Source organism: Salvelinus fontinalis, chromosome 37 (genome assembly GCF_029448725.1).
Source record: "Salvelinus fontinalis isolate EN_2023a chromosome 37, ASM2944872v1, whole genome shotgun sequence".
Taxonomy (NCBI): domain Eukaryota; kingdom Metazoa; phylum Chordata; class Actinopteri; order Salmoniformes; family Salmonidae; genus Salvelinus; species Salvelinus fontinalis.
This window is the reverse complement of record NC_074701.1, coordinates 31,501,862-31,526,429: the sequence shown is the minus strand read 5'-3', so window position 1 is coordinate 31,526,429 and position 24,568 is coordinate 31,501,862. Positions and strand designations below refer to the sequence as shown.

The 24,568-nt window shown below is 42.3% G+C and overlaps 1 protein-coding gene across 2 annotated transcripts; it reads left to right on the top strand.

The window, feature by feature from the left end:
* The first annotated feature begins 1,030 nt into the window (after positions 1-1,030).
* Positions 1,031-19,411, top strand: LOC129836519 (uncharacterized). Of its 2 annotated transcripts, XM_055902811.1 has the most exons (5): positions 1,031-12,130; positions 12,496-12,589; positions 13,386-13,936; positions 14,255-14,331; positions 18,655-19,411. In XM_055902811.1, exon 1 carries the CDS (start codon positions 1,861-1,863, stop codon positions 7,471-7,473), a length of 5,613 nt encoding a protein of 1,870 aa, XP_055758786.1. In that variant the 5' UTR covers positions 1,031-1,860; the 3' UTR covers positions 7,474-12,130; positions 12,496-12,589; positions 13,386-13,936; positions 14,255-14,331; positions 18,655-19,411. The 2 variants fall into 2 exon arrangements, with proteins under 2 accessions (XP_055758786.1, XP_055758787.1); XM_055902812.1 differs by lacking the exon at positions 14,255-14,331.
* The last annotated feature ends 5,157 nt before the right edge of the window (positions 19,412-24,568 follow it).

Sequence of the window (24,568 nt, the reverse complement as noted above, 5' to 3'; positions counted from 1 at the left end):
CATACCTAGAATCTAAGTCAGTCATGACAAAAAATCGTAACTCTTGACAGACACTGATAGCCTTAGAGTATAGAGATAATGTCCGGTTTCAAAAGGAAACGCCTCACTGATGAGGAGGTACAATAAATATTTTGTAATTCTGAAGAACCTGTGTATGAGAGTGACAAGGGTGCCCAGTCCAACCTTGCAGGCAATAAGCATCCCTCACCTTCCCAAGATGCTGGTGCTACTGCCAATCTTGTAGGCTGTAAGGGAGAAGAGGTTGAAGTTGAGGAGGTCGCTCCCCGCTGCTGGAGATCCTGTCACATCAAACAATCAGAGATAGACTTCAATGACACCCTGTCTGGTGTACAAAGCACCCTGCCTACCTCCTCAGAGGCAGAGTGTTTTAAACTGTTCCTTGAGGAATTGGTGGAGAGTGTGGTGCAGGAAACCAACAGGTATTATCATTATCATATTACAGAAAACCCCAAGGCTCTTTTCAAATGTATCAAAATTCATAATGCCTTTAGCCTACTAAATGTGCATAATTTGTTTGCAGGTATTCTCATGAACTGAAAGAAAAGACTGTCGCTGGCATGAAGGGAGGTTCTCAAAATGGGTGAACAATACCATCAGTGAAATGTATACCTTCCAGGTCACGGTGCTGCTGATGGGGCTAGTGAAGAAGGGCTCTGTGAGGGACTACTGGACCACTGACCCCATTTTGAGGGTCTTGGCATATCTGGGTCAGTGGTGATCACCATACTGCAGCCTTATTTATTTAAAAAATATATATATTTAACTAGGCAAGTCAGTTAAGAATGTTTATTTATTTACTTACAATGACAGCCTAGGAACAGTGGGTTAACTGCCTTGTTCGGGAAAAGAACGACAGATTTTTAACTTGTCAGCTTGGGGATTCTATCTTGCAACCTTTCGGTTACTAGTCACTATAGTCTCTGGTCAATATAACGGATCATCTGTGACTACGTATAAATTAGTCAAAACCGAATTGCACGGTGGGAGAAAACGTCACGTTCGTCTGTAGCTGTACACCAACTAGCCACAACCACCTGACGAGGGACTTGAAGTGCTACTTAAAAATTCCACTCCGACGCATGCTGCTGCTAGCTAGCAGGCGGTTTTAAGAAATGTGAAGTTAACTTTTTGTGTCTCGATTTTCTTTAAACACAATGCAGGCCAAGGGATTTGCTGTAGTCCACCACCAGTAAAGGTAACGGTACGTTATCTTAGGTAGGTAGCCTAGTAGCAAACTTAACGCTAACTAGTTATGTTACGGACAACTAGCTAGCTTGCTAACGATTGGTTAGCAGTTGCTAACCGCATTAACCTAGTTAGCAAAATACAATAAAAAGTTAAATCTAAATAGCTAACGTTAGATACATCGCCAAATACGATTTAGGCGTTTGTTGCCATTTAGCTAGCTAGCTAGCTAGCTCGTTAGCTAGCTAGGAAGTTGGCTGGCTAGCTAGCTAACTAGGAAGTTGGCTGGCTAGCTAGCTAGCTAGCTAGCTAGGAAGTTGACTGGCTAGCTTGGTCAGATCAGTTGTATGGTAATTTTTATAGCCCATGTATGTATTGGAAAGACACGGGTAGTCGCAAATTGGTGAATTATATATTTTTAGCAGTCTGACAGCGAGTCTGATTCCCGGGTGGGTCTGAAAAAGAATTTACAGTATTTATCAATATTAAATAAATGACCAATTGCTGCTGGTGACTGGTTGTACCGTAAAGTGATGTTGACATTACTTTTTTTTAATAAGTTGTTCTGTCATATCTAACAATCGACTGTTCTCAGTTTAGAGATTGTCATCAGGGCTTTTTGACGAGTTTGTTTTTGTAGTTTATTGGTGCAAAATGGATGTTAAGATGGAGGACGATGAAGCAGAGAGATCCCAAGTAACCATTTGGTCTGATTCAATTAATGCCTGCATAGATTACCCACATTCTCCAGTGTCAGGAAACACAGAAACAAGTTATCTGGAAACCAAAACCAATTCAACATATAAACATGACTATACAGTGATCCAAACTACCAACAATTTATCAGGCAGTTATTTTCCTTCTGAGATTGATGTAAAGCTTGAGGAGAATGACATGGGAATATCCCCAACTGTCCCATGGTCTTCATGTTCCTATGTGGGTTTACCAAAAGAGCATTCACATGTACCTTCCATCAGTTCCCAAACAACAAGTCAAGGGCAGATTTTACGTCTTTTCCCTGAAAAGACATGCACAAGTGATGGGGAGAATAACGCTGTCAAAATGGTTTATTTCTGTAATGCCCAAGATCCCGTTAGTACATCTGAAGGGCATTTTCTCAAAGAGGAGTCATGGCATGGATCACCGTCCAGTGATATTCCCATAGCAAATGCATTCACCCTATGTGGTTCATTTGAAGCTCAAATCAACCCATCTTCACAGGTGTTTAGCATAAACCAAACCCAGACCAATATTGAATTGCCATTGCCTGCTGAAAATGTTAATCTAGCAAGATATAGTACTGACATTACTTCTGTGCTAACCTCGCCTGCTACAGAAAGCGGATGTAATTTAGCTGTATCTACTAGATCGAGGCCTATTCTTTCTGATTACTGTGAGCCATTCAACTTTCCTTCTGATGAAGACGAAGACTACAATGGCGATGGAAGACGAAGACTTCAATGCCAAAAAACAGTAGAGGATGAGTATATACGGCAGTGTCGTGTCAGTTACTCAAGAAAAACCCCAAGACATTTTGGAAAGTATTGGAAAGCTCCATACAAGAAGTGCAAGGAAATGGGTGTAGTTTTCAATGTTGGATCTGGAGCGAAACAGAAACTTGATCGTCATTTACTGACAAATGGTGTAATGGCTGAGGTGTCTGAATATGCTAAAGAGATTAAAAGAGCTCACCGGCATGTTATCTATGATATTCTAGAATACAACTTTGATCTTGGTGTTGGTAGTGAATTACAATTTGATTTTGGCAGCCGGATTATGTTAAAACTAAAAGAAATGATGAAAAAGAAGTACAAGAGGACACAACCTGGATGGTTAGCAGAAGTGTTTGAATTTCCTGATCCAAAGACAATGAAAGCAACTAACTACTCTCGTCAATGGGCAAGGTCCAATTTGCATAACAGCGTCTCAAAAAATCGAACACCCTTTGACATCTGTATAAAGGAGGAGCCTGTTGTGGACCTGATATCTCCTCCGCATGTGAAGACTGAAAGCCTCTTTACTGAGACAGTTTTAACACGGTGTGCGGATGAGACCGCACTCTTTGGTCCTGAAAATGGACCTCATGAAATATGCACAAAGGATGAGGCTGATCTGGCTGTGATCTATCCTCAACATGTCCAGACAGAAAGCGTCTTCACTCAGACAGACATAACAATGGAGGAATCCTTAATGATGCCCACATTAGAAGAAGCATTGGAGTACCTCTACCCTCTCTGCAAGGAAAAAGGACTTGACCTGGATGTGAAATCTAAATGTGTGAAAAAGGAGAAACTTGACTTGCATCTATTGACCAGAGATGTAATGTTTGAAGTGGCTGATTTTGCTTCAGACGTGTGTGGAAATTACAGGCAGATTGTCTGTGATGTTCTAGACCAAAATTTTGATCTGGATTTACAAAGTGGGAAAACTGAGCTGGCTGAAGAGATTATGGATGCGTTACGCATTTTGAAGAAAAAGCCATTTTTACAAGGTGAAAAGAGATGTGCATTTGACAAGGATACTTTCCTGAAAAAACGACGCAAACGAAAGAATCCTGCAGAGATTTGCAGTAACCAGAATTTCACTACAGCATCACTTGAGTTGAAATACCGAAGACGGAAAGAAGTAACAAAAAGGAGGAGGTTGGATTTAATGAGAAAAAAAAAAGAAATGGACATGTTATTAGCCAGGGTGTCGAAGGGAGGCGATTTGCTGGAAGTCAGACAAGTAGAACCTCATTGGGTCCAGCTAGAGAGCATCTCTGATAAGATTGACCTTGCACTTTGTGCTGATGAAACGAAGCAAAATGTTACCAATTTAGACCATTCAAATGTGACGTTTAACACCAAAGAACTGGTGAAAGACTGCTACCCACTCTGTCATGAAATAGGTCTGGGCCTTGATGTTGCATCCAAACCTGCATTCACTCACTGTGGTTATTTTGAAGCTCAAATCAACCCAACTTCACAGGTGTTTAGCGTAAACCAAACCCAGACCAATATTGAATTGCCATTGCCTGCTGAAAATGTTCATCTAGCAAGATATAGTACTGCCGTTCCTTCTGTGCTAACCTCACCTGCTACAGAAAGCGGATGTAATTTAGCTGTATCTACTAGACCGAGGCCTATTCTTTCAGATTATTGTGAACCATTCAACTTTCCTTCTGATGAAGACGAAGACTCCAATGCCGATAGAAGACGAAGACTGCAATGCCAAAAAGCGGTAGAGGATAAATATATACGGCAGTGGCGTGTCAGTTACTCAAAACATAACCCAAGAGATTGTGGAAAGTATTGGAAAGCTCCATACACGAAGTGCAAGGAAATTGGTGTAGATTTCAATGTTGAATCTGGAGTGAAACAGAAACTTGATCGTCATTTACTGACAAATGGTGTAATGGTTGAGGTGTCTGAATATGCTAAAGCTATTAAAAGCGCTGAACAGCGTGTTATCTATGATATTCTAGAATACAACTTTGATCTTGGTGTTTGTAATGAAGTACAATATACTTTTTCTGCCCGGACTATGGCAAAACTTAAAGACATGAAAAAGAATTACAAGAAGATACAACCTGGGTGGTTAGCAGAAGTGTTTGAACTTCCTGATCCAAAGACAATGAAAGCAAGTAACTACTCTCTTACATGGGCAAGGTCCAATTTGCATGACAGCGTCTCAGAAAATCGTACACCCTTTGACATCTGCATAAAGGAGGAGCCTGTTGTGGACCTGATATCTCCTCCGCATGTGAAGACTGATAGCCTCTTTACTGAGACAGTTTTAACACGGTGTGCGGATGAGACCGCACTCTTTGGTCCTGAAAATGGACCTCATGAAATATGCACAAAGGATGAGGCTGATCTGGCTGTGATCTATCCTCAACATGTCCAGACAGAAAGCGTCTTCACTCAGAAATACATAAAAATGGAGGAATCCTTAATGATGCCCACAATAGAAGAAGCATTGGAGTACCTCTACCCTCTCTGTAAGGAAAAAGGACTTGACCTGGATGTGAAATCTAAATGTGTGAAAAAGGAGAAACTTGACTTGCATCTATTGACCAGAGATGTAATGTTTGAAGTGGCTGATTTTGCTTCAGACGTGTGTGGAAATTACAGGCAGATTGTCTGTGATGTTCTAGACCAAAATTTTGATCTGGATTTACAAAGTGGGAAAACTGAGCTGGCTGAAGAGATTATGGATGCGTTACGCATTTTGAAGAAAAAGCCATTTTTACGAGGTGAAAAGAGATGTGCATTTGACAAGGATACTTTCCTGAAAAAACGACGCAGACGAAAGAATCCTGCAGAGATTTGCAGTAACCAGAATTTCACTACAGCATCACTTGAGTTGAAATACCGAAGACGGAAAGAAGTAACAAAAAGGAGGAGGTTGGATTTAATGAGAAAAAAAAAAGAAATGGACATGTTATTAGCCAGGGTGTCGAAGGGAGGCGATTTGCTGGAAGTCAGACAAGTAGAACCTCATTGGGTCAAGCTAGAGAGCATCTCTGATAAGATTGACCTTGCACTTTGTGCTGATGAAACGAAGCAAAATGTTATCAACTTAGACCATTCAAATGTGACGTTTAACACCAAAGAACTGGTGAAAGACTGCTACCCACTCTGTCATGAAATAGGTCTGGGCCTTGATGTTGCATCCAAACCTGCATTCACTCACTGTGGTTATTTTGAAGCTCAAATCAACCCAACTTCACAGGTGTTTAGCGTAAACCAAACCCAGACCAATATTGAATTGCCATTGCCTGCTGAAAATGTTCATCTAGCAAGATATAGTACTGCCGTTCCTTCTGTGCTAACCTCACCTGCTACAGAAAGCGGATGTAATTTAGCTGTATCTACTAGACCGAGGCCTATTCTTTCAGATTATTGTGAACCATTCAACTTTCCTTCTGATGAAGACGAAGACTACAATGCCGATAGAAGACGACGAAGACTGCAATGCCAAAAAGCGGTAGAGGATAAATATATACGGCAGTGGCGTGTCAGTTACGCAAAACATAACCCAAGAGATTGTGGAAAGTATTGGAAAGCTCCATACAAGAAGTGCAAGGAAATTGGTGTAGATTTCAATGTTGGATCTGGAGTGAAACAGAAACTTGATTGTCATTTACTGACAAATGGTGTAATGGTTGAGGTGGCTGAATATGCTAAAGAGATTAAAAGAGCTCAACAGCATGTTATCTATGATATTCTAGAATACAACTTTGATCTTGGTGTTTGTAATGAAGTACAATATACTTTTTCCTCCCGGACTATGGCAAAACTAAAAGACATGAAAAAGAATTACAAGAAGATACAACCTGGGTGGTTAGCAGAAGTGTTTGAACTTCCTGATCCAAAGACAATGAAAGCAAGTAACTACTCTCTTACATGGGCAAGGTCCAATTTGCATGACAGCGTCTCAGAAAATCGTACACCCTTTGACATCTGCATAAAGGAGGAGCCTGTTGTGGACCTGATATCTCCTCCGCATGTGAAGACTGAAAGCCTCTTTACTGAGACAGTTTTAACACGGTGTGCGGATGAGACCGCACTCTTTGGTCCTGAAAATGGACCTCATGAAATATGCACAAAGGATGAGGCTGATCTGGCTGTGATCTATCCTCAACATGTCCAGACAGAAAGCGTCTTCACTCAGAAAGACATAAAAATGGAGGAATCCTTAATGATGCCCACATTAGAAGAAGCATTGGAGTACCTCTACCCTCTCTGTAAGGAAAAAGGACTTGACCTGGATGTGAAATCTAAATGTGTGAAAAAGGAGAAACTTGACTTGCATCTATTGACCAGAGATGTAATGTTTGAAGTGGCTGATTTTGCTTCAGAAGCGTGTGGAAATTACAGGCAGATTGTCTGTGATGTTCTAGACCAAAATTTTGATCTGGATTTACAAAGTGGGAAAACTGAGCTGGCTCAAGAGATTATGGATGGGTTAGGAGTAGTTTGGATGAGAAAGACACATTTACAAGGTCGAAAGAGATGTGAATTTTACAAGGATACTTTCATGAAAAAACGTCGCAAACAAAAGAATTCTGCAGAGTTTTCCAATCACCAGAAGGCCACTACAGTAACACTTGAGCCGAAATACCAAAGACTGAAAGAAGTAACAAAAAGGAGGAGGTTGGCTTTAATGATGAAAAAAAAAAAAAGAAATGGACATGTTAATAGCCAGGGTGTCGAAGGGAGGCGATTTGCTGGAAGTCAGACAAGTAGAACCTCATTGGGTCCAGCTAGAGAGCATCTCTGATAAGATTGACCTTGCACTTTGTGCTGATGAATCGAAGCAAAATGTTACCAACTTAGATATGTGAAGTTTAACACACAAATGGGTTTAAGAGTGCTACCCGATCTCTCATGAAATAGGTCTGGACATTGATGTTGCATCCTAACCTGCAAAAACGAAACTGGAATTGAATTTTCTGACTAACAGTGTCGTTATCGAGGTTCATACATACTTGCGTAAGAATCGTTGAGGTAAGATTGGAAAAGATGGGTGGATATTTTGTTTGCTCTCTGATATTCTAGAATACAATTTTGATCGTAGTTTGCAAAATCAGAGACGTTATCAAGCTCAATTATGTATTTAGAGTAAAGTGACGGTTCGAAAACACAAACCTGAGCTCTTGGGAAAGGGTCAAATGTCGAAAGAAGTGTTCATAATACCTAATGTTTATTTAAAGCCGTGCAACAACAAAAAAAAACAGTGCTTTCAGATGATTTACCTAAAGGAATATCAAAGCAATCTCACGGAAAACCATGGAACAAGATGCAAGACTGGTATATCCTAATCATGGCAAACACTATCGCCACGAAGAGCATTTAATCAAAGATTGTTCATGGAATGGCTCAATGCCAATTGATATTCTGATAGGAAATGTATTCAGCCTCCCAGAATTGTCACTACGCATTGCAGAAAAGGGTTCTTTTGAAAGTCAAGTCAACCCAACTTCAGATATTTAGCCAAACACCAACTGAACGACAAGATCAGGCCAACAATCTCCCGAAACATGGTACTGCCATACCTTTTGTTCTATCCTCATCTGCTACAGAAATCGGCTGCAATGTAGAACTACCTACCTAATATCAAAGAAATCTCACGGAAAACCATGGAACAAGATGCAAGACTGGTATATCCTAATCATGGCAAACACTATCGCCACGAAGAGCATTTAATCAAAGATTGTTCATGGAATGGCTCAATGCCAATTGATATTCTGATAGGAAATGTATTCAGCCTCCCAGAATTGTCACTACGCATTGCAGAAAAGGGTTCTTTTGAAAGTCAAGTCAACCCAACTTCAGATATTTAGCCAAACACCAACTGAACGACAAGATCAGGCCAACAATCTCCCGAAACATGGTACTGCCATACCTTTTGTTCTATCCTCATCTGCTACAGAAATCGGCTGCAATGTAGAACTACCTACCTAATATCAAAGAAATCTCACGGAAAACCATGGAACAAGATGCAAGACTGGTATATCCTAATCATGGCAAACACTATCGCCACGAAGAGCATTTAATCAAAGATTGTTCATGGAATGGCTCAATGCCAATTGATATTCTGACAGGAAATGTATTCAGCCTCCCAGAATTGTCACTACGCATTGCAGAAAAGGGTTCTTTTGAAAGTCAAGTCAACCCAACTTCAGATATTTAGCCAAACACCAACTGAACGACAAGATCAGGCCAACAATCTCCCAAAACATGGTACTGCCATACCTTTTGTTCTATCCTCATCTGCTACAGAAATCGGCTGCAATGTAGAACTACCTACTAGTCCTCCTCTTTCAGCCAATTGTGAATCATTTGAACTTTCCCTCTGAAGTCTTGAATGTCAAAACTGTAGAGGATGAATATAAACTCAGCAGAAAAAGAAATGTCCTCTCACTGTCAACTGCATTTATTTTCAGCAAACTTAACGTGTAAATATTTGTATGAACATGATTCAACAACTGAGACATAAACTGAACAAGTTCCACAGACATCTGACTAACCGTAATGGAATAATGTGTCCCTGAACAAGGGGGGTCAAAATCAAAAGTAACAGTCAGTATCTGGTGTGGCCACCAGCTGCATTAAGTACTGCAGTAAATCTCCTCATGGACTGCACCAGATTTACCAGTTCTTGCTGTGCGATACCCCACTCTTCCACCAAGGCACCTGCAAGTTTCCAGACATTTCTGAGGGGATTGGCCCTAACCCTTATCCTCCGATCCAACAGTTCCCAGACGTGCTCAATGGGATTGAGAGCCGGGCTCTTTGCTGGCCATGGCAGAACACTGACATTAATGTCTTGCAGGAAATCACGCACAGAATGAGCAGTATGGCTGGTGGCATTGTCATGCTGGAGGGTTATGTCAGGATGAGCCTGCAGGAAGGGTACCACATGAGGGAGGAGGATGCCTTCCCTGTAACGCACAACTTTGAGATTGCCTGCAATGACAACAAACTCAGTCCGATGATGCTGTGACACCGCCCCAGACCTGACGGACCCTCCACCTCCAAATCGATCCCTCGCCAGGGTACTGGTGTAATGCTCATTCCTTCGACGATAAATGCAAATCTGACCATCACCCCTTGTGAGAGAAAACCGCGACTCGGCAGTGAAGAGCACTTTTTGCCAGTCCTGTCTGGTCTAGCGACGGTGGGTTACAATTTGTTGCCCTGGCCACATCTGCAGTCCTCATGCCTCCTTGCATGCCTAAGGCATGTTCACGCAGATGAGCAGGGACCTTGGGCATTTTCTTTTGGTGTTTTTCAGAGTCAGTAGAACGGTGTCTTCAGTGTCCTAAGTTTTTATAACTGTGACCTTAATTGCCTACTGTCTTTAAGCTGTTAGTATCTTAACGACTGTTCCACAGCTGCATGTTTGTTAATTGTTTATGGTTCATTGAACAAGCATGGGAAACAGTGTTTAAACCCTTTACAATGAAGATCTGTGAAGTTAGTTGGATTTTTACGAATTATCTTTGAAAGACAGGATCCTGAAAAAGGGACATTTATTTTTTTTCCTAAGTTTATTTTTTCAGTGTCGTCAGTTACTCAACCTTCCCCAAAATGGGCTGAAAGATATTTGAAAGTGCCAAGAAATAGGCTTAGAATTGAATGTCGGAATTGGAGCAAAATATTATTTTGATTTGCATTTTTACTGGCTAATGCTGTAATGGTTGAGGTTTTGGATTTAGGTAAGTGGATTAGTAGAGCTTGCCAACATGATGGCTGAGATATTGTAGAATACAACTTTGATCTTCTTTTGCAAAATGAGTAACGATATGACTTTAAAAATGGCCAGAAGCAAGATGCATTACAAGAGAAGAAAACCTGGGTGGTTAACAGAAGTGTTTGAACTTCCTGATCCAAAGACAATGAAAGCAGGACAATACTCCCTTACATGGGCAAAAACATATTGGCATACAGTGCCTTCGGAAAGTTTTCAGACCCCTTGACTTTTTCCACATTTTGTTACGTTACAGCCATATTGTAACATTTATTAAATTAAACAATGTCCTTAGCAATCTGCGTTCCAAAGTGCTACCCACGCTGCAAGGAAATAGGCCTGGACCTCGACATTGCATCCAAACCTGCAAAAAACAAAACTTAAATTTCAGTTACTGGTAATGGTGTAAATATTTACTAATAGGATGTAAAAAGGCTAAAGGATATGCGTCTTTTATCTCTGATAGCCTAGAATACATTTTTGATCTTAAAGTGGAACTGACAGCGTTTTAGCAATATGTAATCTTAGATCTGTTCATATACATCCCAGGAAGATTATATATATTTTTATTTACCGTTTTCAGACACGTGATCACTTTTAGATATGGTCGTTTTTATAAATTCATTGAATGTTTGAGAATGAAATATAGTAAGGCATTTGTGAAAATTCTATAAGAATATAGTCAGAGGTGTCCACATACTTTTGTGTATGGGATTTGTGTTAACGGTTAAATCTTTAAATAGTGGATTTTGCAGATTCCCTTGGCCTCCTGTTGGTTCACTTTTGTTCTTGCTGTGAAGACTGATTTATTTCTAGACGTATTTTTTCTTCCCCATTAAACGACATGTTCATTGACTAGCCTAACTTTTCTACCTTTCAAAGCCTCTGTAGATGAACCTCCTGATCTTTTTTGATGTGAAAAATCCTATGGATAATCTTTCTTTTTGCAAGTTTGTTTTTCAGCCATTTTTGGAGTGACTTATCAGTGGGCTATTTCTATTTCATAAAAAAAAAAAAATTTGAGGAGAGATTAAGAAAGACACTGCATCAAGACTTGCTTTGCAGTTACCCATACTTTTCTATTTTAAGGTCAACTATGAAGTGAAAGTATTTTTATTTTTAAGGACACTTTCATTGACATTCTCAGGTGTTCCTCTGACACCTGTGGCATTACAAGGTATGCAAGTAAATGTGTGACTGAGATGCACATTGCAGCTTTTTCTACTGCTTGCCATTCAAACTTTAAAACTTGCAAACCGGTCTATCCGGGATCCTTGAGACATCGCTACCGCATTGTTTTGAAACACCATGGAAACACTAAGAATGTACAGCAACTTTTTTTTAATGTCTACTTGGCATTTTCTTTGTTGGACTTTTTGTCACCTTTTTTAGACAAATGAGTGGATTGTCTTTGTTTATATTTTAATGAATAAATATCTACTTTTTTTTGTCATTTAGACACTTATCCAAGTGCTTACAGGTTCGTGGATGTTTTTGTGATATACATTTTTCTGAGCAGATGTTAGTTTCAGCCATTTTTGGAGGCTGATTTATTTTATTTTTTTCCTTTTTTTTCTTGGGAGGATTAACACACTTTTTTGAAAGTCTTCATACTTCTCCCATTTGTGGACTGCTTAAAAGGAGTTTCTTTCTGGCATACTTTGGAGTGTCTTTGGAACAAAGGGTATGTAGCCTTTATGCTGCATTTTTGTTAATGAAATGTTAACTGTTAATTAGCTTATTCAAGACTTTTGCTATTTCAGTTATCATCTTGTGTTATCATGTAGTGTTGTAAATGTATATTTCTTAATTTCCACTCTTGAATGTATTTTGTAATCACTTGGGCCCTCCCTTGAAGCGACCACTATCCCCCAACCCCTAGGATTAGAAAGTATTTGATATGTTAAGGCCATATGGTAATAGCTCCAGCATGCCTTCTGATGGACTTTCAGCATTTTAGCCTTATTCTTTGCATATCTAAGTGTAAGGGTTAGTAGTGTTTGCTGGATCCTGCCCTGTTCTGGTAACTGAATACACATTTCTTCCCAGGTGCTGCGTCTCTGTGTCAACCGGCTGAGCATGCGCCCCAAAAGCAGAATGGTCTTTCCGTCCTTTCTGCTAAGTTTGACAGAACTCTTCAGAAGTGAGTAGCCTACCTCAAAGCTCTATAGTCAGAGAATCAACTGGCAGCTTTAAAAAAAAAATATATATATACTTTTTTAAATTTTTATTTCATCTTAATTTAACCAGGTAGGCCAGTTGAGAACAAGTTCTCATTTACCACTGCGACCTGGCGAAGATAAAGCAAAGCAGTGCGAGAGTTAAACATAGACAAAAGTACAGTCAATAACACAAAATAAAAAATTGAAAAATCTATGTACAGTGTGTGCAAATGTAGAAGAGTAGGGAGGTAGGCAATAAATAGGCCCTACAGGCGAAAATATTTACAATTTAGCGTTAATACTGGAGTGATAGATGTGCAGATGATGATGTGCAAGTAGAGATACTGGGGTGCAAGAGGGTAAGTAATAACATGGAGATGAGGTAGTCGGGTGTGCTATTTACAGATTGGCTGTGTACAGGTAGTTCTTCTTTTGGTGTTTTTCAGAGTCAGTAGAATGGTGTCTTCAGTGTTCTAAGTTTTTATAACTGTGACCTTAATTGCCTACTATTACTCATGTTACTGAGTAGGTGGGTGTGATGGCTTCCGATAGAGAGTTGCTGATGGTTCCTGGGGTGAATGGACTCCATTTTGTGTTGACTGACACAAGAGAACTCCCACGCAATGTCACTGTCAAACACAGAGGGTTGACCAGGGCTGGGAGGGTGTAAAACTATAGTACAATACTGTTGGTCTACTGGGGTTAAAGGACTGAGTCTGTGTCTGTCTTTGCGTGTGTCTGCTAATATGTATGATGTCATGTATATCTTCTCTCCAGACTACCATGGTGGTTTCCAGCTTCAGCCAGCCCAGGACTTTAAGATAGACCGTCTGTCTGGCCTCTCTTAGGTCTCCTGCAACAAACACCACACCTTCCGCTCATGATCCCCTCACCGCTCAAATGGCTCCTCGCCAAGTCCCCACACACCACCCTACGCCAACGCCAACCGATCTACTCCCCACGTAGTGAGAATGGTACGCCCCGGCTCTATGATTAGACCTCATTGCTGTCGGAAGATACCACTCCAGAGCGGGGGTGGTCGCCTGTGAGGAATGGACACAGCGGGAGGGGCAAAATGGACCAATGGGAGTGCAGTGCTGAGAGGGGAGGTAGGAACACTCAACCCCTCCCCCTGAGCCCCCTCCGCAGGACTGAACCCTCTCGACAGGGAGGGAGAGGGGGGACTGGGACAGACAGGGAAGGGGAAACAAGTGAACAGATATTCGCCAGGACAGTTGCAGAATGGCCACCATGGAAACATACCACCTGTACTAGTTCAGGACATGAGATCGCCACGTTGACCATCTTTAAGACGAAACAGTCTCTGGGTGAGTATGCCCATCAGTCAGCCGCCCACTAATCAGTAGCCTAGTACCCGGCCCCACCAGTAGAGGTCAGTGCATCACCTGCTTATTGTTATTAATGGCCCAGTCTGAAAAATACCCTTAGTAAGGCTATTTACTGTGTCTCTTTAGTCTACAGCAACAGTTGGTCATCTTCCCCTGTAGATGCAGGATTTCAATCTTGCCAAAGCAGTAACACAACTGATTCAACTTAGTCTTGTACTAAAGACTATGATTTTTAGTTGATTGGCAAAAGCCTACACCTACACTGGCACTCTGTGGAGATATTCCGTGTCTCAACAGGTATCAGTATCTCAGGAGGGATGGAGAATGAGATGATGTTTCCAGGAGGAGCTGCCTCTACCAGTGACGCTCTGATGGTAAGCTTCTTTAGGAGATCACTGTAATATTCCGGCAGCTCATGCTTTAATCCAAGCTGAGCCATATAATACAAGGTGATGTGTTTAGCGAAATGTATTGGTCTGTGACGTTTGTAAACAACACTCAAGTTTGGCCTGGGCTCAGAACTCTGAGTCTACAATACCTGAATGAAAAGGCTTTGCTAGTGTGTGTGCCTGTGTTGGTGTGTCAGGCTTTTGTCTGACTGACAGTCTTATGAGTGGTAGAATGAGAGCGAAGTGGTGGAGAGAGGAAACTATTTTAAGACACCCGCATGCTTCCCATCCAGAACAGTTTGCGTATACTCTACATGACCAAAAGTATGTGGACACCAGCTCGTCAAACATCTCATTCCAAAATCATGGGCATATGGCGTTGGTTCCCCCTATTGCTGCTATAGCAGCCTCTACTCTTCTGGGAAGAATTTCCACTTGGTGTTGGAACACTGCTGCGGGTACTTTATTTAAATATTTTTTACCTTTTATTTAACTAGGCAAGTCATATTTACAATGACGGCCTACCCTGGCCAAACCCTAACCCAGACGACGCTGGGCCAATTGTGCGCCGCCCTATGGGGCTCCCAATCACGGCCGGTTGTGATACAGCCTGGAATCGAACCAGGGTCTGTTGTGACGCCTCAGGCACTTATATGTAGTGCCTTAGACCGCTGTGCCGCTCGGGATTGTTCAATAACTTGCTTCCATTCAGCCACGAGCATTCGTGAGTTTGGGCACTAATGCTCGCAGTCGGCGTTCCAATTCATCCCAAAGGTGTTCATGGGGTTGAGGTCAGGGCCCTGTGCAGGCCAGTCAAGTTCTGGCCTGCACAGGGAAGTCACATGCGGAAGTCACCTTGCTCACAGCTCTGTGAGGAGAATAGTGTACAATTGCTGAGTGTGTGAGTGTGCGTCTCCTGAATGATATGTAGGGTGTCCACTCCACTCACCCACTCTAACCAGAGTGGGTGAAAACACGCTTTGGTGATGACGTTTCACTTTCTTATGTTATAAAATACATTTGACCAAGACAAATATGATTCTTCATGTTATGAATCGCTCAGTGGGGTCGTTCTGACATCATTAATATTATATCCTAGAGGTCATATTTCACAACCTAATACATCTGATAAAAAGCACTGAGCTCTGTTGACATAGTGGTGCAGCCTCATCGGATTTCACGTCTTCCAAGTTGTTTCCGTGGGTCGCAAATAGCTAAATTAGCATGACACGAGCTGAAATAAATGTAAAAGGCTTTGAAAATAAAAAGCTTGTGGTAGGTACGCTCAGTGCTCCGTTGACATTTCACAGAGATACGCCTGTTTTTGTTCATATTAAAATTAAAAGCATAGAATTAAATATGAAAATACAAAATGTCATGTCTCAACATTGATATCGATCTTACCTCTATATTGTTTTATGTCCTCCGGATTTGAGAAGAAAAATGAGTTAGCCTTAATTCTCTCACAGCATCCAGCCTGGCTGACACAATGCTATTCTCCTGATTTATGACCACTGTTCTCTGGCCTCCATTGATTTAGTCACTCTAATTTTGACCATCCTACAAGGGTAAAAACACCAATAACTTTTCAACGGATTATGATGGAGACCATGGGGTTTCTTAGAGGAGTATCTACACAATTAACATATTATTTTACACATTGGTCAAAATGTTTTTGATTGGACACCCTATAATATCTTAGCCAGAGTGTATTACCAGAAAGAAAGATCCTGAATGAAGCAGGGGGATCAGGTCAGAGGTTACAGTGAGGTGAAATGGGGGTGATGTCTGAGAGACATACTGTAGCTCTGTAACCTAAGAGATACTAGGTCACAGCTCTGTAACCTAAGATATACTAGGTCACAGCTCTGTAACCTAAGATATACTAGGCCACAGCTCTGTAACCTGAGAGATACTAGGTCACAGCTCTCTAACCTGAGAGATACTAGGTCACAGCTCTCTAACCTGAGAGATACTAGGTCACAGCTCTCTAACCTGAGAGATACTAGGTCACAGCTCTCTAACCTGAGAGATACTAGGTCACAGCTCTGTAACCTGAGAGATACTAGGTCACAGCTCTGTAACCTGAGAGATACTAGGTCACAGCTCTGTAACCTGAGAGATACTAGGTCACAGCTCTAACCTGAGAGATACTAGGTCACAGCTCTCTAACCTGAGAGATACTAGGTCACAGCTCTCTAACCTGAGAGATACTAGGTCACAGCTCTGTAACCTGAGAGATACTAGGTCACAGCTCTCTAACCTGAGAGATACTAGGTCACAGCTCTCTAACCTGAGAGATACTAGGTCACAGCTCTCTAACCTGAGAGATACTAGGTCACAGCTCTCTAACCTGAGAGATACTAGGTCACAGCTCTCTAACCTGAGAGATACTAGGTCACAGCTCTCTAACCTGAGAGATACTAGGTCACAGCTCTCTAACCTGAGAGATACTAGGTCACAGCTCTCTAACCTGAGAGATACTAGGTCACAGCTCTCTAACCTGAGAGATACTAGGTCACAGCTCTCTAACCTGAGAGATACTAGGTCACAGCTCTCTAACCTGAGAGATACTAGGTCACAGCTCTCTAACCTGAGAGATACTAGGTCACAGCTCTCTAACCTGAGAGATACTAGGTCACAGCTCTCTAACCTGAGAGATACTAGGTCACGTACAGTAGAGTTTTGCAGATGTTATCGCAGGTGCAGCAAAATGCTTATGTTTCTAGCTCCAACAGTGCAGCAATATCGTGTGTGTGTGTGTGTGTGTGTGTGTGTGTGTGTGTGTTGCTGCCGCCGTGAACCTGGTGACAGCACTTCCCAGGTCCGATTAGTGTCATACACTCTGGGGATCTGGTGTCGGCTAAGCCTTTCAGTTTCTAAGAACTTCCCCTTAGAATCCCCCTTTCACACACACATACATACGCATGCGACAGAGACCTTTGAGAAGGATGGGAAGGACAAGGAGGGAGAGAAATGGTTGGGAGAGAGAGGGAAACAGAGACATGGTTGGTTTGCTCTACTCTGACCCCCCCCCCCCCCATCTCCAGTTTCTAAACTCAGCCTCACACCTCGCTGGCGTAGTCTGATAGCCGGTCCTTATCTTGTGTGTCTGCTGGCTGTCTCCCACACAGAGACCAAGTAGACAACTACAGCAGGCTTTCCTGTCCCCCTGTTCCTGTCTGAAAACACCCTACCTTTTAGCTAGCCACCAGGTGTGTGTCTCTCTCTCTGTGTGTCTCTCTCTGTGTGTCTCTCTCTGTGTGTCTCTCTCTGTGTGTCTCTCTCTGTGTCTCTCTCTCTGTGTCTCTCTCTCTGTGTCTCTCTCTCTGTGTCTCTCTCTGTGTCTCTCTCTGTGTCTCTCTCTGTGTGTCTCTCTCTCTGTGTCTCTCTCTCTGTGTCTCTCTCTCTGTGTCTCTCTCTCTGTGTCTCTCTCTCTGTGTCTCTCTCTCTGTGTCTCTCTCTCTGTGTCTCTCTGTGTGTGTGTGTGTTGCTCCTTTTCATCTGTGCTGTTAGCTGAGTAAGGTCACTGTGTAGTCAACAGCACCAGGATTATACTATTTACCCTGTCCTAGAGTTCTGGTGTTGCTGTCTCCAGACATATGACCTGGAGTCTGGACAGTGATCCACTACCTACTAGGAGCAATGCCCATCTAACTAATGTTAAACACACTTACATGTGGATGATGCCTATTGGCTAGACAGGGACAGGGCGAGAGAGAAAGGCCCAAAAAGATAAATAAATGTTTACCTACGAGGATGAATGAGATTGTCTAATATTCAAAATTACTTTGCTTTATAGATAAATGGATTGAAGTATTTTGGTGCTGGTGTCACGGAAGGGAAGGCAGCAATGTTTTGGGTTAACCAACGCTATCAAACATTAGTTTCATGAGGGGAGATGTATTTTCAGAGTTCCAACAGGGCCCTGGTTTGGGGGAAATCGAGAAGAGACCTTGTAATGTCACATACCTCTTGCCTTGTGATTGTGTGTGACCCTTCATTGGGGTTGTCAACCAGGTGCATCCTCAGCGAGCCCTGATGACATCACAGGAAGTTCCTCTCCTCAGGGTTCTAGAACTCTTCCTGCATTAAACAATGCATTGTGTGTGTGTGTGTGTGTGTTTTCAACATAACCTTCCGCTGAGGGTAAACCTTGAGCGTGTGTGTGTGAGCGAGCGAGAGAATATGGTAATGAATGTACTGGGATGAAGGAGAGCAGTAGATGCTGAGTGGGAGCCCAGGTCACTGCACAGTAAGCATGTGTTGGCGTCTGTACCTCTAACCTGTCTTTGTGTGTGTCTCCAGGCGAGGTATGAGCTGGTTTCAGTGGACGGTGAGTCTCTGCAGCGTGTGACCCATCCGCATGCAGTGTTCAGCAACAAGGCCAATGACCCAGTGGTGTTCGTCAAGATTTTCAAGGGAACAGCTGACTTGCATCAGAGGAATCCACTGTCAGGCTTACACAAGTACTACACACAGTATTTTTATTGAACCTTTATTTAACTAGGCAAGTCAGTTACAATGACGGCCTACAGCGGCCAAACCCGGAAGACGCTAGGCCAATTGTGCGCCGCCCTATGGGACTCCCAATCACAAACATATGTGATGCATTCTGGATTCGAACCAGAGACTGTAGTGACGGCTCTTGCACTGAGATGTAGTGCCTTAGACCGCTGCCCCACTCGGGAGCCCAGTACTACTGGCCTGTCTACAAGGATGCTCTGAGGTGCAGTTCACCCATCCACTGGAAATTATCTGAAATGGTGTTCAAACCAGAACACATGTCGACTTAAAGAGGAGGAGATGGCTCGCTCCAGCTAGGCTGTAATGGAAGGGAATGGTCTATTCTCAGAGGAGAGCAGCATGGGTACCTCGACACTGACCAATAAGCTTGCTTCTCCTCTAGGGCAAAAAGGATAATGGTTGTTTCCATAGCAAACAGGAAATACTGCCAAAATTAAAATGTTTTTACATTTTGTTGTAACTGCAGTCGACATGTGGGACTACTGTGCTTGCTTTGTGTATAACAATAATGTGATAAATACTATTTATCAAAGATGGACTTGATTATATGTATCCTTTTTCTTATATGAACTTACATTTTTGGAGAAAACACCCCATAGAATAAAAGGTTATCTAGCATTGTCAGAAGTCAGCAGCTAGCTATCCATATTAGTATATGGATCATCAATGGACGGGAACTTTATTTTGTGAAAGCAGAGAACAAAAAACATGCACACGTAACCACATGCACCGTTCCAGGGAGCATCTCAGTCCATAGGGGTCCTGCCAGAGAGCGATGACTGTATCCAGCGTTATGAGATTTATAGTCCAGATTAAGCCTCTGCATTATGTCAAAAGTCATCGTTGTAGTTTAATAGATGTCTAGTACATTGGTACAAAATTCAGCTCTGTTTAAAGTAGTGTTTCTGGCCTGTTGAAAACTGTTTCTGGCCAACAGAGCCATGTTTCTGGATCAGGCTTGATGACATGCTTGTGGACTGAGCCTGTGAAGACGTGTTGGAGAACCTAAATGTTAAACGCAGGATATGAGGACCAGTGGCATGGCTTAAACTAGGACTACAAGTCTCCCGGGTGGCGCAGTGGTCTAGGGCACTGCATCGCAGTGCTAGCTGCGCCACCAGAGTCTCTGGGTTCGCGCCCAGGCTCTGTCGCAGCCGGCTGCAACCGGGAGGTCCGTGGGGCGACGCACAATTGGCCTAGCGTCGTCCGGGTTAGGGAGGGTTTGGCCGTTAGGGATATCCTTGTCTCAGTATGTAATATATAAAATGTATGCACTCTACTGTAAGTCGCTCTGGATAAGAGCGTCTGCTAAATGACTAAAATGTAATGTAAATGGGTGAGAGAGGGGCTGGGTAGAGTGAAGGTAGGAGAGAGGGGCTGGGGTGAGAGAAGGTAGAAGAGAGGGGCTGGGGTGAGAAGTTGGGGGTAGAGAGAAGGTAGGAGAGAGGGGCTAGGACTGGGGAGAGAGAAGTTGGGGTGAGAGAGAAGGTAGGAGAGAGGGGCTGGGGTGAGAAGTTGGGGGTAGAGAGAAGGTAGGAGAGAGGGGCTAGGACTGGGGAGAGAGAAGTTGGGGGTAGAGAGAAGGTAGGAGAGAGGGGCTGGGGTGAGAGAGAAGGTAGGAGAGAGGGGCTAGGACTGGGGTGGGAGAGGGACTGTGGGTCTGGTGCAGGGAGTGGGGCTAAGGCTGGGATAGATCCATGGAAAAGAGGGACTGCATGGGTCTGGGAAGGGCTGATTCCAGGTCAAAGGCTAAGTTTAGGTTCCCAACTCCAAAGAATCACCATTACGCATAGTGCCTTTTACATTTATGAGACAAAGGGCCTGAGAGATGCTTACATATGACTTGCTGGAGTGTTTGGCTGGTGACAAATGCTGCTGTATAATGTTCAAAGGCAGTATGGTCAAATAAGCTTCTGTTATATACATTTAGTTGATGCATAATATGCACGTAACTAGCATGTAAGCAGGTGCATCTATAATGCCTTTTGATCATCATACAAATTGATCACAGTAAATGTTCATTTTATTTACACTTTACACAGTCTTCCTGTGTCTCTGGATTGTGTTCTTTCGTTAATGGAAGTAGTTCAGTTATCAACTGATAAATGTGAATCCTAACTTCCACTTAAGTCACATTTTTACTAAGGCCGGGATTCGTCCAAAGGCGCATTGTGCATTGCACAGTGCTCCATCTCGCCTTTTATATAAATCCCAGCTCTAGTCCTGCATTAATATCAATGGCAGAGAGTGAAAATGTGTTAGGATTCGCCCCGAAAAGCCTTCTTCACTTCAGCCAGTTGCAACATATATATATATATATATATATATATATATATATATATATATATATACAGTGGGGCAAAAAGTATTTAGTCAGCCACCAATTGTGCAAGTTCTCCCACTTAAAAAGATGAGAGAGGCCTGTAATTTTCATCATAGGTACACTTCAACTATGACAGACAAAATTAGAAAAAAAATCCAGAAAATCACATTGTAGGATTTTTAATTAATTTATTTGCAAATTATGGTGGAAAATAAGTATTTGGTCATCTACAAACAAGCAAGATTTCTGGCTCTCACAGACCTGTAACTTCTTCTTTAAGAGGCTCCTCTGTCCTCCACTCGTTACCTGTATTAATGGTGTAACAGTATAACTTTAAACCGTCCCCTCGCCCCGACACAGGCGCGAACCAGGGACCTTCTGCACACATCAACAACTGACACCCACGAAGCATCGTTACCCATCGCTCCACAAAAGCCGCAGCCCTTGCAGAGCAAGGGGAAACCCTACTTAAGTCTCAGAGCAAGTGACGTAACTGATTGAAATGCTAGTAGCGCGTACCCGCTAACTAGCTAGCCATTTCACATCCGTTACAATGGCACCTGTTTGAACTTGTTATCAGTATAAAAGACACCTGTCCACAACCTCAAACAGTCACACTCCAAACTCCACTATGGCCAAGACCAAAGAGCTGTCAAAGGACACCAGAAACAAAATTGTAGACCTGCACCAGGCTGGGAAGACGGAATCTGCAATAGGTAAGCAGCTTTGTTTGAAGAAATCAACTGTGGGAGCAATTATTAGGAAATGGAAGACATACAAGACCACTGATAATCTCCCTCGATCTGGGGCTCCACGCAAGATCTCACCCCGTGGGGTCAAAATGATCACAAGAACGGTGAGCAGAAATCCCAGAACCACACGGGGGGGCCTGGTGAATGACCTGCAGAGAGCTGGGACCAAAGTAACAAAGCCTACCATCAGTAACACACTACGCCGCCAGGGACTCAAATCCTGCAGTGCCAGACGTGTCCCCCTGCTTAAGCCAGTACATGTCCAGGCCCGTCTGAAGTTTGCTAGAGAGCATTTGGATGATCCAGAAGAAGATTGGGAGAATGTCATATGGTCAGATGAAACCAAAATATAACTTTTTGGTAAAAACTCAACTCGTCGTGTTTGGAGGACAAAGAATGCTGAGTTGCATCCAAAGAACACCATACCTACTGTGAAGCATGGGGGTGGAAACATCATGCTTTGGGGCTGTTTTTCTGCAAAGGGACCAGGACGACTGATCCTTGTAAAGGAAAGAATGAATGGGGCCATGTATCGTGAGATTTTGAGTGAAAACCTCCTTCCATCAGCAAGTGCATTGAAGATGAAACGTGGCTGGGTCTTTCAGCATGACAATGATCCCAAACACACCACCCGGGCAACGAAGGAGTGGCTTCGTAAGAAGCATTTCAAGGTCCTGGAGTGGCCTAGCCAGTCTCCAGATCTCAACCCCATAGAAAATCTTTGGAGGGAGTTGAAAGTCCATGTTGCCCAGCAACAGCCCCAAAACATCACTGCTCTAGAGGAGATCTGCATTGAATTATGGGCCAAAATACCAGCAACAGTGTGTGAAAACCTTGTGAAGACTTACAGAAAACGTTTGACCTCTGTCATTGCCAAAAAAGGGTATATAACAAAGTATTGAGATAAACTTTTCTTATTGACCAAATACTTATTTTCCACCATATAAATTAAATTCATAAAAAATCCTACAATGTGATTTTCTGGATTTTTTTTCTCATTATGTCTGTCATAGTTGAAGTGTACCTATGATGAAAATTACAGGCCTCTCTCATCTTTTTAAGTGGGAGAACTTGCACAATTGGTGGCTGACTTTGCCCCACTGTATATACACACACACACACACACACACACACACACACACACACACACACACACACACACACATATATATATGTATATGTATGTGTACCAATGCACCACAGGGAATTCCAACAACCATGGGGACATTGTGTATCTTTTCATAAAAAGTCATTTTGTCGAAGAAATTTACAGCATGAAAATATACATGAATGACTACAAACACCACAGATTAATAAACAAAACACTAAATACACAAATATATAATTGTATATTTATGCACTCTAAGGAAGAAAACAAACAAGACTCATAAACAAACGCGTTGCTTTGGTCTAGACGCAGTGGCTACATTTGAAATATATATATTTTTTTGCGTAAAGGACTAGAATGTCGTTCGTTGTTAGACATTTACACAGCAAATGGTTATTATGGGATACTGAAAAACAGTGAGAGATGTGAAAAGGGTTCACTACACCTGTGCTACTTATTCCACTTGTGTTAAAATCATGCTACAGAGGATATGATGGAGGTATCTGTTTCTATGTGATGAACACACATGAAATATTATTTGGATTAAATGCTTTGTGTTAACACATGTAGTCTGAAGATGCCAAACACAACAAATTATGAAGATATGTGACATGAATGATGATGATCTTTCATTTGGCTGTCAATCTCATTGAACAATGATGACCATTAACGTGCTGACCAATGTAAACCTTGGCTAAAAGCTGGATATTTCCCAAATTTTTGTATATACCGGTACACTGAACAAAAATAAAGATGGAACATGTAAAGTGTTGGTCCCCCCAAAAAATCACACATTTTCCATATGCACAAAAAGCTTATTTCTCTCAAATTTGTTTACATCCCTGTTAGTGAGCATTTCTCCTTTGCTAAAATAATCCAACCACTTTACAGGTATGGCATAAAAAGAAGCTGATTAAACAGGATTATTACACAGGTGCACCTTGTGCTGGGGACAATAAAAGGCCACTTTAAAATGTGCAGTTTTGTCACACAACACAATGCCACAGATGTGTCAGGTTTTGAGGGAGCGTGCAATTGGCAGCTGACTGCAGGAATGTCCACCAGAGCTGTTGCCAGATAATTAAATGTTCATTTGTCTACCATAATCCACCTCCCACGTTGTTTTAGAGAATTTTGCAGTACGTCCAACCGGTCTCAGAACCGCAGACCATGTGTAACCACGCCAGCCCAGGACCTCCACATCTGGCTTCTTCACCTGTGAGATTGTCTGGGGGGTATTTATGTCATTAATAAAGCTCTTTTGGAAAAAATTGTCTGGGTCTGGCTCCTCAGTGGGTGGGCCTATGCCCTCCAAGGCCCACCCATGGCTGCACCTGTGCCCAGTCATGTGAAATCCATAGATTATGGCCTAATGAATTTATTTCAATTGACTGATTTCCTTATGAACGGTAACTCAGTAAAATCTTTGAAATTGTTGCATGTTGCGTTTATATTACAGTAAGTTGAATCAAAATGCAGCTTGGTCAACAAAAAATTATTGAGTTTGTAAAA

Excerpts from the sequence above, each read along its gene's own strand:
- LOC129836519 (XM_055902812.1), top strand. The coding sequence starts at position 1,861 with ATGGATGTTAAGATGGAGGACGATGAAGCAGAGAGATCCCAAGTAACC.